The 11167-nt window shown below is 50.8% G+C and overlaps 1 protein-coding gene across 1 annotated transcript; it reads right to left on the reverse strand.

Moving 5' to 3' along the window:
• Positions 1 to 2798: 2798 nt before the first annotated feature.
• On the reverse strand, positions 2799 to 10088 carry GPR37L1 (G protein-coupled receptor 37 like 1). Its single transcript, XM_051998654.1, is given in 3 exon segments — positions 2799 to 4280; positions 9332 to 9600; positions 9603 to 10088. Coding segments are annotated over 3 exon segments (1539 nt in total). The 5' UTR covers positions 10060 to 10088; the 3' UTR covers positions 2799 to 3467.
• Positions 10089 to 11167: the final 1079 nt, after the last annotated feature.

An 11167-nucleotide genomic window follows, 5' to 3' on the forward strand; every position in this document is an offset into this window, starting at 1 on the left:
ACCTTCCTGGTGTCAGCAGACCACCGGATCTCCCTCAGGTCTCCCCCGTCCCTCCTAATGACCAGCCTGTGAGGTCCCGCCACAGCCTCTTTGCCTTTCTGGCCTTCTACCTAGTCACCTTTGCCAGCAAGGGTTGGCCAGACACACTCCCCTTCCTCTGAGGTTATTTATAAAAAGGAGGCCATCGGAACCTATCTTTACCTAGTTAGCCCCCTTGACCTTCCTTTTTCCTGGGTACGGCAGAAAAACAGATGGGGGGAGGTTTGCAAACACCCACTTTTTGGAGGGAGGTGGGCAGAATACCGCTCCCTCCACCTCCCACTCCAACCACACCTGTCTGAGAAGGAAGGACGGCATAAAGGCAGCTAAAGGAGCAGTGGGCCTGAATCTCAGCTCCACACACTAACTGGGATTCTGGGCAAGTCCTTGAGCCTCAGTTTCCTCAGCTGTAAAAGGAAGGGAATGGTAGTCTCTAGCTCCCAGGGCAATTGTGGGGTACGGGCCCTTGGCACATGTTGGGTGCTTAATAAATACCTGGCGCCCCTGGACTAGCATCTCGACTCCTCCCCAGCCCAAGACTCGGAGCTCGAACGACCCTGGAAGTCGTCCAGCCCAACATCCATATTTTACAGACAAGGCAACTGAAGGCCGGGTTGTTCCGCGACTTGTCCAAAGTCGGACTGGTGGGAAATAACGAGGAGTATAGAGCAAAGTAAGGGGGGAGCCCCGACCAAGTCAGCGTTAACTAGGAAACTGAGAACAGACCAGCAGTGTGCACAGCTGTGTATGCAAATGGCATGCAAATAGGCCTGTGGGCCTTCAGAATTATGTCAAGCTCTTGGACGGTACGGGGAAACCCTGATGGAACTGCAGCCTCCAGAGCAAGGAGAGGGGTGGGCGAGCCGAGTCCGTCCCGGGGCTTCCCCCTCCGCCTGGCGCAGGGACGCAGCCGCTCACAGCCTCCGCGCATAACAGACTGGGAGGGCAGGACCTTGCCAGCCCCGTTCTCTCCAGCCCTGTTCCCAAGTGTCTCCCCCTCCTTCCCTGCCCCCCACCTCTCACAACTGCTGGAACCTCCCCCTTCTTCTCCCCCTCCCCCCCCCTCCGCCCCAAACTCTGGACCTCGCAGCAAACCGGATCCCAAAGCAACAAGCTCCACATTGTTTGCCCAGCTGGCCTGGGCCAAGGAGGACAGCAGTTCCTTTCCCAAAGCCCGGCTGGCTAATCCTGCAAGCTGTTCACGTGGGCAGAGCTGGGGGGCGGAGGAGGCAGCGCCTCTCACCCCTTCTGCTCTGAGCCTGGAGGGCGCTGCTCTTCTCGTGCTCCCCCGGTCCCAGCTTTCTGTCCCCTCGTTTCCGTTTCCCCCTGCTTCCCAAACTAGCCGGCTCAGATGAGGTCGGTCCCCTGGGGAGATCTGAGAAAGGCCGGGGGAACCTCCGGGGGAGGCTGAGGAGGGAGCCATCTCCCCTAGTTTCGCGAAGGAATCTCTGCTCCGGCCAGTCCTCCCCACCAGTTTGACCGCCTCCCTTTACCACCACCCCCATCCCATCTTAAGTTTCTCTAAACAAAGCTGGGGGCTTCGGTCACCGTGGCAACAGGTCTGCAAGAAAGTGGTGGGTGTCATTCCTCAGCACAAAGGGCGGGCACATGGCAGGGCCGTCACCTAGCAACTGCCTCCCTCTCTTGGCGGCGTCACCCGGTCCCCGGGGGTGGATGCCAGGGAAAGAAAACAAGGCGGCTAAGATTCCTGGGAGGAGTGGGGGTGGGAGACGCAGGGGATCTGATGGGGAAGGGGAGGTGAGAGAACCCCTCCATCCTGGCCTCCCGACTTTGAGGGATCCCTCAGAGGATTCTGTTGGGACATCTTGAAGGAGGGGCTGTGAGCTTCAGAGAGCTGGGAGGCTGGGCAGGGGAGCAGGGTGTTTCGGAGAAAGGCTGGTCAGCCCAGGCCTCTGTGGCCATTTCCATTTCTCTCCTGCCACAACCGAAGGTGGATTTGATACAGGGCCCAACATAAGGGATGAAAGCAGAGAAGAGAGTCCCTAGAATCACAGACCCAGAACTAGAAGGAACCTCAATGGCCCGCTAATCCAACCCTTTAATTTTACATAAGGAGAAACGAAAGGCCAGAAAGAGTGATGTTACACAGATACTGAGTAAGAGCCAGCATTTGAACCCTGGGTCCTCTGAGTGCAGAACTGCTGCTGTCTTCCCACTGCACCACCCTGAGAAAGTTCCTGCAAATGGGATCAGCGTGGACACTAGTGTAGGACTGAGGCCACAGGCCTAACTAGCTTCAGCAATTAGGTCTTCCAGGGTCTCATCCCCATCAGAGGCAGTGTACTGGACCAGGTCCAGAGTAGGGGAAGGAAGGACAGTCCTCTGAGCTCTCTGTGGGCAAGCATCCCATTCTGAGAAACAAATAAAAACAAAGTAGCTCAGGGAGCCAGAAAGACGCGGGCTGGGAAGTCACAGGGCTTGGAAAGACAGAGCTGGATTGCTTCATAGAAGCTGGGGGGGAAGAGGGAGGAGAGCCCCATTAAGAGATGGCATGAGCCTCTCAGCACCTCTGCTCTCCAGCTCAAAGACTGGGGTAAAGTCCCTGGATCTCAGTCTCTTTCCTGCAAAAAAGCAATGCTACATCCCTTGAAGTCAATGGTGTCCACTATGGCAAGCACTGGGGGTGTTTCCAAATGGGACCCCTAGAACCTCATCTAGCCCAGGGTGAGGAAGGCTGAGCAAGAAAAGCTGGATGCTGCCAGAATGTGACGACATGGAAATCACAGCCGGGGCAGAGGGTAGTTCTAGCTAATTTATTGGTTTCTTAGGCAGGTTCTTCTACAGGTCAGAATTTGGCAGGGGGCCTGGGGATAGATTATGTCCTGGCCCACCCTAGGAAGAGAAGAAAGAGGAAGAGTCTTCAGGGGAGGGGGCTTCCAGGGCTTGGAGCTCTCTAGTCCAGGCAGGGTAGTGCTCAGAACAACTGGGATCACCCAGCCCCTGCCGAGTTGGGCTACCCCAAACAGAACCCCCTTTTTTCTAAATGTAGGAGATACAGGGTATGTGAATGTATGTGTTTGGGCAGAGAAAGTAGGGCTAAAAGCAGAGGGCCAGAGAGGATCTTGAAGGCGGGCCTGGGGAAAGCTGGGCTGCAGCACTGAGATGCGGTCAGCAGGCGGGACTCCAGCTTCTGTTGGTTGGAGATAGGAGGCTAAAGGGGGGCTAAGAGAATAAGGACAAGTCTACCCACCAACCAAGACTCCCAAGCTGAATGCTCTTCACTCTGGAGCAGCATGGGGGGAGAAGAGGAGACTGGCCAGAGGGCCACTGTTAAGAGAAGGGATTTTCGACATTCCCAAACCTCTACAGGATCAAGTCCATCTTTAGATGGCAAGATGGGAAGAAACACCGAGCGCAGCACTGGTTTGGAGCGACCACCTCCCACTCCCCCCGACTCTGTCCAGGACTCAGCACGGAGTGCCCAGGGCCAGGAGCGGGGGAGACTCCCTGGGCTTGTGGAAGTAGATGGAGGAGGACATCTCTGTCTTGAGCTTGCTGTCCGAGCCGTCGGCGGAGGCGCCTTCGTCTGCCCCACACTCATCGCAGCAGCAGCAGCAGCAGTCCAGGAAGGCCTGGCCCAAGGGTTTGCAGAGGCACAGGAGGAGGACGGGGGTGACTGAGCCTTTGAAGAAGATGGAGAACTGGTTGATGAGGCTGAGGAGGTCCAGGGTCTGCCGGGACAGCTCCGTGGAGAGGTACGCCACCACGATGTTGCACACGTTTTCTGGCAGGGTGCAGAGGCCGTACACCACGGTCAGGCCCACCACGGTGCTGTTCAGCTGCTTCTCGCACTGCCCGTGCTTGCCCGCCCGGCACTCGGGCTTCTTCCCGGGGCTGCTCCGGATCCGCCTGGTCACCAGCTGGCAGGTGACGGTGAAGAGGATGGGCAGGCAGAAGTAGCAGCCAAAGTACCACCACATGCGGGCGTTCTGGTAGGTCAGCACCAGCGAGTAGAGGGACTCGGGCAGGCCGGGGGAGGGCTTCATGATGCACGAGTCCACCAGGGAGCCCGTTGGGAGGGAGGGCTCCTGTGCCAGCTGCCACAGCAGGACCTCAGGCACAGCCAGTGTCATGGACCCCACCCAGATGACCGCCAGCTTAGCCACAATTGACTGGCATTGCTCGATGGGCCGGGCCTTGGGTAGAGGGCTGGTGGCCGCATGGAAGCGATCAATGCCCAAGGCACAGAGGCTGAAGGTGGTGACTCCCAGGGAGGACACCTGGAGGCAGACACAGGGAAAGAACCGAGTTAAAACCAGGGATAGAGACAGCAGAACAAAGAGCAGGGCAGTTTCCACCAGGACCAGAGCTGAAGCCGCTGGACCTAGAGAGAGCCACCAGGACAAGAGTGACCTTTACCCGTTATATCCTAAATAAAATTATTATAGCCCCACCTTCTTTCTTGCCATTAGGACTGGGAGAATTGAGTCAGAAAAGAAGCCTGGAAATACCATTGAGTTATTAAACTCCAGGTGCCTTGCTGGGTAATTCCCCCTCCAATTGTGTATTACCCCTCACCTCGCTGTCTCTTGCCCTCCACCTTCTTATCATGACCCTTATCCTGTCAGGACTAAGTTATGATCCTGTCCTGGAATTATAGCTTGTCCACTCACCCAATGTCCTCGCCCCCTTCTCTGCCTTTGTATACCCTATAAATTTGTATGCCCTTGTTAACTATAAAAGTTCCCTGCTTCAATTGCTGAGGTCAGAATGATTTTGGGACATGAGTCCCATCCAGGTCAGCCTAAACTCTCCACAATTAAGAGATTAAAAACCAATCTCTTCATTATACACTTTAACAACAATACTGCATGAGGATGTATTCTGATGGAAGTGGATCTCTTTGATAAAGAGAGCTAATTCAGTTTCAATTGATCAATGATGGACAGAAGCAATTACACCCAAAGAAAGAACATTGGGAAATGAGTGTATACTGCTTGCATTTTTGTTTTTCTTCCCAGGTTATTTTTACCTTCTGAATTCACTTCTCCCTGTGCAACAAGGGAACTGTTCGGTTCTGCACACATATATTGTATCTAGGATATACTGCAACCTATTTAACATGTATAGGACTGCTTGCCATCTGGGGGAGGGAGTGGAGGGAGGGAAAGGAAAAGTTGGAACAGAAGTGAATGCAAGAGATAATGTAAAAAAATTACCCAGGCATGGGGTTCTGTCAAAAAAAGTTATTAAAAAAAAATCTCTGTCTTGCCTCAGTTTCTCTGGCATTGCATACCCTTACTCATGGCATCAATGATGATGATGATTCTACTGCATCTGCCAGATTACAGTCGTTATTATAGTGTTATCACCAAAGTAAGAAAAATGGATGTAGCAAAGAGGTAAACCAAGGGCTGATGATAAAGAAAAACTATCCCAGAAGGCTTCCCTGAGAGGTGGTGAGCTTCCCTTCCCTGGGGATCTCTGAGCAAAGGCGGGATGCTGACCACTCCGAGGGTATTATTGAGAGCATTTGGGACTTGGCATAGATTGTACTCAGTGAACTCTGAAATCCTGCTATTCTTCCCTGACTGTACATGGGCCAGGGAAAAGCTTCCAGTCCCAGCCCTGATGCTAACCATTCAGCTTCCTCCTCTGAAAGGTCTCTGAGGTCCCTTGCAGCCCCTGCGCTGTGGTCTTGCAGGCTGAAACCTGGGCTGGATCGGGTTAAACTTTGGTGTCCCCTCTAGGAACCGACACAGAGTTCCGCACACAGAAGGCACTCGATAAGTGTTGGTCAGTGTGACACTGTGTCCTCCCCTTGCCCCCGGTTGTGAGGACAGAGCAGGGCTCTGGTTGCCAATGGGAACAGCATGGTCTGCGGCTGGACAAATGCTTGTACACATCCCCTCCCTCCTTCCCCCAATACCCCTGAAAATGTCAGGATCCGGCCCTGAGGGGAAGCAGAGCTGCCCTCCACCAAGCCTGCTCCTTGTCCCCATCACGCTATTGAGTGCCCAGGAAAACAGGCCCGGGTGCCAAGAGGAAGAGGCCAGAAGCAGCAGGGGGAGAAGAGGCCCGCTTGAGCACAAAGGGAGGAGAAGAACTGTCCGGAGCTATCAAATAATGTCCGGACACACTCGGGGATTGTGTGCAGAGCTCTCTCCAATCCAAATTCCTTGCTCCTCTACAAGGGGAAACACAATCGCCAGCTTATTAGACCCCGCGACGTACCCCCCAGTCAGCGAGCATCCATTGCGAGCGCTAGCCAGCCCCCCTCCCCCCACTCTCTGACTTGGTTTGGGGCACAGGCTTAACAAGATACAAGCAGGCATCTGGGTTCAGGAAAATAGCTCCAGTCTTTCCCTTTCCCTCTCTTCCTTTCTCCCTCCCTTCCTCCTTCTTCTCCTATCTTCTCTTCTCTTCTCTCTCTCTTTTCCTTGCCTTCTTTCCCCCTTCTTCTCTCTCTCCTCTCTTTTCCTTATATCCCTTCCTCCCTTTCTCCTCTCTCCCTCATCTCTCTCTGTCTTCATCTCTTCCTCTTCCTCTTTCCCATTTCTGGTCTCTCTCTCCCTTTCTATTTCTGTCTCTCTGCTTCCATCTATTTTCTCTCTTCCTTATTACCTTTCCTCCTTCTCTCTCTCTCTCTTTTTCTTATCTCCCTTCCTCCCTTCCTCTCTCTTTCTCTCTTTCTCTCCCTTTCCTCCCTCCCTCCTTCCCTCTCTTTCTCCTGCCCCTTCTCTCCCTCTATTTTTCCCTGTCTTCATCTCTCTCTTCCCCACTCTCTCTTTCTCTCTCTCCATCTCTCTGTGTCTCTGTCTCTCTCTGTTTCTCTATGTGTTGTGTCTCTGTCTCTGTTTCTCACAATTTTTTCCCTGCTTTTCTTCTTTCTACTAACCCCAATCTAACCCCAATCTACTCTGCCTCACCTGTCCCTCCTCCAGTCTTGGGATTCACATCCTAAGGTTGACCATATAAAGCAGATTTAGAGAGGTCATGTTGTTCATTCCCCAGCTTCTCCCTACAAAGGACTGCCCTTTATCCAGCCAGAACCTAGGGTTCCCTGTCAGCCAACCAGTCAAACCAACACTAACTCAGTGAAAGGGGGTAGAGAATAAGGAAAAACAAACAAACAGAAAAACCTAGGCAAAGCTTAAAAATAAATTAGGCTTCCAGCAATTAAGTAGCTTGTACTAAAATAAAAGAATCACCCCACTCTGGGTCAGTGTTTCAAGCTTTCAGTTCTCTTGGTCGCTGATCTATCAAAAATGAGAAGGGCTTGGGAAAGCTTTGGGGCCCATTACTCGCTGGTTCAGCAGGCTTAAACAATTATTTGATTCTGTCCAAATACAGACCTGCTACAACTTCCTAACTCATTTCCCATGTCCTGAGATTTATTGGCCCATATACAGCATTCAACATCATCTCTCGGAGGAAAATCCTGGGCAAGAGGGCCTGGAGTTTAAAGGAACTGCTTTTATACATGTCAGGTTGTTTGCACATGTCACATTTCCAGATAATAACATCAGAGAGTAACTTCAACTTCACCCTGTCTCACAAATGTTTACTGGAGGTCTTTATGTGGTGCTCTGATTCAGTCATTTCTTTATCTAAAATCTCCTAGAAGGAGGTTAAATAAAATCACTGAATGTTAAAGTTAGAAGGAACTTTAGGATCTGTTCCAATCCCCTTGTTTTATAAGTGAAGAAACTAAATGCTAGGGAAATAAAGTATCTAGCCAGGTTCACATAAATAGTGGCAGGGCCAGGACAAATTCCCAGGTCTCCTGCCTTCCAAAGATCTACAGGGAATTCCAGCAAAATTTAAGTTCCTGGAGTATGGGGACTGATTTCCTCCTCTCCTTTTGTCTATGTGTCCCCACTGGGCCCTGAAAAAAAGTAATAAATGTTATATAGATATAGATATGGCTCAAGGTTGGGGAACATCTGGACAGCAGGCCATCTAAGGCCCACAAAATCATTTGCTAAGACTACCACAAGCAATGATTAGCTAAAAACTAGATACAATGTACCACCGCTTAAGTCTTATAAGTTGATAATTTTGTCTGGCCTACAAATGATGTTATAAGTATCCAAATGATTCTTGGCAGAAAAAAAAAAAAAACTTCCCCACCCCTGATACAGCTGGTGACACAATGAATGGAGCCATGAGCCTGGAATCAGGAAGAACTGAATTCAAATACAGCCTCAGACACTTACTAACCGTGTAACCTTGGTCAAGTGATTTAATCTGTTTGCTTTAGTTTCCTCAACTGTAAAAATGGAGATAATAACAGCACCTGCCTGGCAAGGATCAAATGAGATTATATTTGTAAAAAAAGCACTTAGCACAGCATCTGGTACATAGTGGGGACTAATCATTGGTTATCCCCTTAATCTCTTCCTTTACTTGATGAGAATTGGGCTCTCCTGCCTGCTCTATCCAGGTAGCTCCAAAGGGCGTTGGAAAATAGGGGGAAAGGGAAGGAGGAAAGGAGGGTACTGAAGAAGCAGAGAGGATGCATGAGGCTGTTTGTGGTACTCTCTAACCTGAAAGGGGAGGAGATTATTCAAGTCTGCACCAGGAAAGGGGATAAAGCTGAGGCTGGACCCTAGGCCACTGCAGGGCTGATCCTATCAGATATCTCATCCACATCCTTTCCTAGTGCCCTCCAGGAACATCAGGAGGCACCACCAATCCCATAACCACCAATCCCATAACCATAACCATCACCGCCACCATCAATGTCACCATTCATATCACCACTACCATGGTGGTGGTTACTACCATGACATAATCATTACCACTATCATCCTAATCCCCATCCCCATCATCCCCACCATCAACACCATTCCCATCCCCAACCCCACCATCATCCTTATCCCCATCCCCATCTCCACCATCATCCCCATCCCCATCCCCATCCCTATCCCCATCCCCACCATGATCCCCATCCCTATCCCCATCCCCACAAACATCACCACTACCAATAGAACCTATACCCTACCTCCATATGAGGACAAGAGACCCTGAATATTTCTATCCTATCACAAAAATGGACCATTAATTTAGCACCTTAAATTTTGCTAAGCCCTTTCCTCCCAAAAACATTCTCAGGGAGACAATGCCAGTATTATCTCCATTTTACAGATGGGGGGATTGCCCAGGGGCACAGTTCACTCTATCACACCCTTTCGAGCCCTGCTAGTTTATCTGTCCACTTCTCTCTCCTTCCCCCAAGTCATCAACTGGATCACCCCCAGCCCCAGCCCTAGGGGGAACAGCCCAGCTCCTCTGGAGCCACAGCAATGACAAGCAGTGGGTACCTCACCTCCATGAAAGGCACGGCCCGGCAAGAGACATCCCCCAGGAGTCTCTGCTTGGTGATCTCATTGAAGATGACCACAGGCAGGCAGAAGAAGAGCACCAGGAAGTCCCAGAGAGCAAGGCTGGCCAGGATGGAATTCCAGGCACTCTTCAGGTAGTAGCTGTGCCACACAATGCACATGACCGACAGGTTGCCAACAATGCCCACAGCAAACACCACCAGTGCCAGGAACATGACAGCATAGGCGCTGTAGGAACTCTCCGTCACCGGTAGAGGGGATTCTGAATCTGCAGCCTCCGCCCAGGGGTGCCCGTCAGGTTGCCATAGGGCTCCTGTCCGCTTCCTTGAATGCCCCCCTCCTGGTCTGGCTCGGGGCTTGTGGGCACCAGGGGGTCGGTGGGTCGGAGCCCAGCGGGATGGATGGGCCGAGGATACTCAGCCCACTGCTCGGGCATGTACTGCTGCACTCCCCTGGATTCATCATCCTCCGTTCCTCTCCTAGTCCGTGCTCGCTCTCCTTCTAGGGTGGTAAAGTGCCCGTCAGAGCGCAGGGTGACACCCGGGATGCCCTGGAGCCCAGCGGTGGATACAGCAGCCAGGAAGAAGACCAGGAGCCACAGCCAGAGCATGGTGAGAGGTCCTCTCGGGCAAGGGGAAAAGGGAATCCCCCAGGTCCTGTGTCCCAGAGGAGGAGAGGCAGCCGGCTGGCTGGGCTGGCTGCAGCCGAGCATTTGGCATCAGTGTCTAGTTCTCAGCCCTCTGAAAACCTCTCCTCACCAACCCCCTTTTCCTTCTTGGGCCAATGGGCTGGGCCGGGCCCTCTACTGGAGACCACTGGTTCTAACAGCTTAAATAGCCTTGAGACCAAAGCAAGAATGGCCACCAGTCCAGGGGCAGGCCCGCCTTTTGTCCTAACCAAGATCCCTTTTCTCTCCTTCCTTATTCCACCTTCCCTTCCATCCCAAACCAACCAGGTTCTTTTTCAGATCCCTCCAGCCTTCTCTTTGTCCCTTGTCCTCCCCTGAGACACGTTGCCTAGCATATTCCCATTATAAATTCACAGGAATAAAGATCCTCATACAACAGACAGATATACACTGTGTTAGGCACTTGGAGATGAATTACAAAAGAAATAGAAGAGTTAGATAAGTCATATATGGTCCATAAATGATACATGTATAAATAATCATTTGTTGTTCATTACTGCAATCATTTCGACTCTTTGTGATCCCGTTTGGGATTTTCTTGCAGAGATACTGAACTGGTTTGCCATTTCCTTTTTCAACTCATTTTACAGAAGAGGAAACTGAGGCAAACAGGGTTAAGTGATTTGCCCAGAGTCACATGGCTTATAAGTATCTGAGGACAGATTTGAACTCAAGAAGATGAATCTTTTTTTTTTAGTTTATTTATTTTTAATACACATTGCTTTATAAATCATGTTGAGGTATGTATATATGTATATGTGTATATAAATATATATATACCCAAAATATATGCTAAAATAACATTCAGATCCAAATTAAGATGCCTTGCTCTAAGGGATGGGAAAAAAATTTTTTTTTTAAATTCTGCTCTTTGACTCCATAGTTACAGTCTTTGGACTACTCTTTGTGTGATCCTGGGCAATCAGTTTAGCCTCTCTGGGTCTTAGTTCCCACACAGATAAAATAAAGGGTCTGGATTCAGTGATCACTCTTCCAAATCTAAAGGATATAACATTTCTAGACTTGGAACTAGAATCTTAATACAAAGTGGTTTTCCCTGAGGAATAGTCCATCCTATTCTGGGAGGCAAACTTTATCCTTCTCTGAGCAGATAAGCAAGTTCAAGGTCTTG

The sequence above is a fragment of the Antechinus flavipes genome, chromosome 4, assembly GCF_016432865.1.
Source record: "Antechinus flavipes isolate AdamAnt ecotype Samford, QLD, Australia chromosome 4, AdamAnt_v2, whole genome shotgun sequence".
Lineage (NCBI taxonomy): Eukaryota > Metazoa > Chordata > Mammalia > Dasyuromorphia > Dasyuridae > Antechinus > Antechinus flavipes.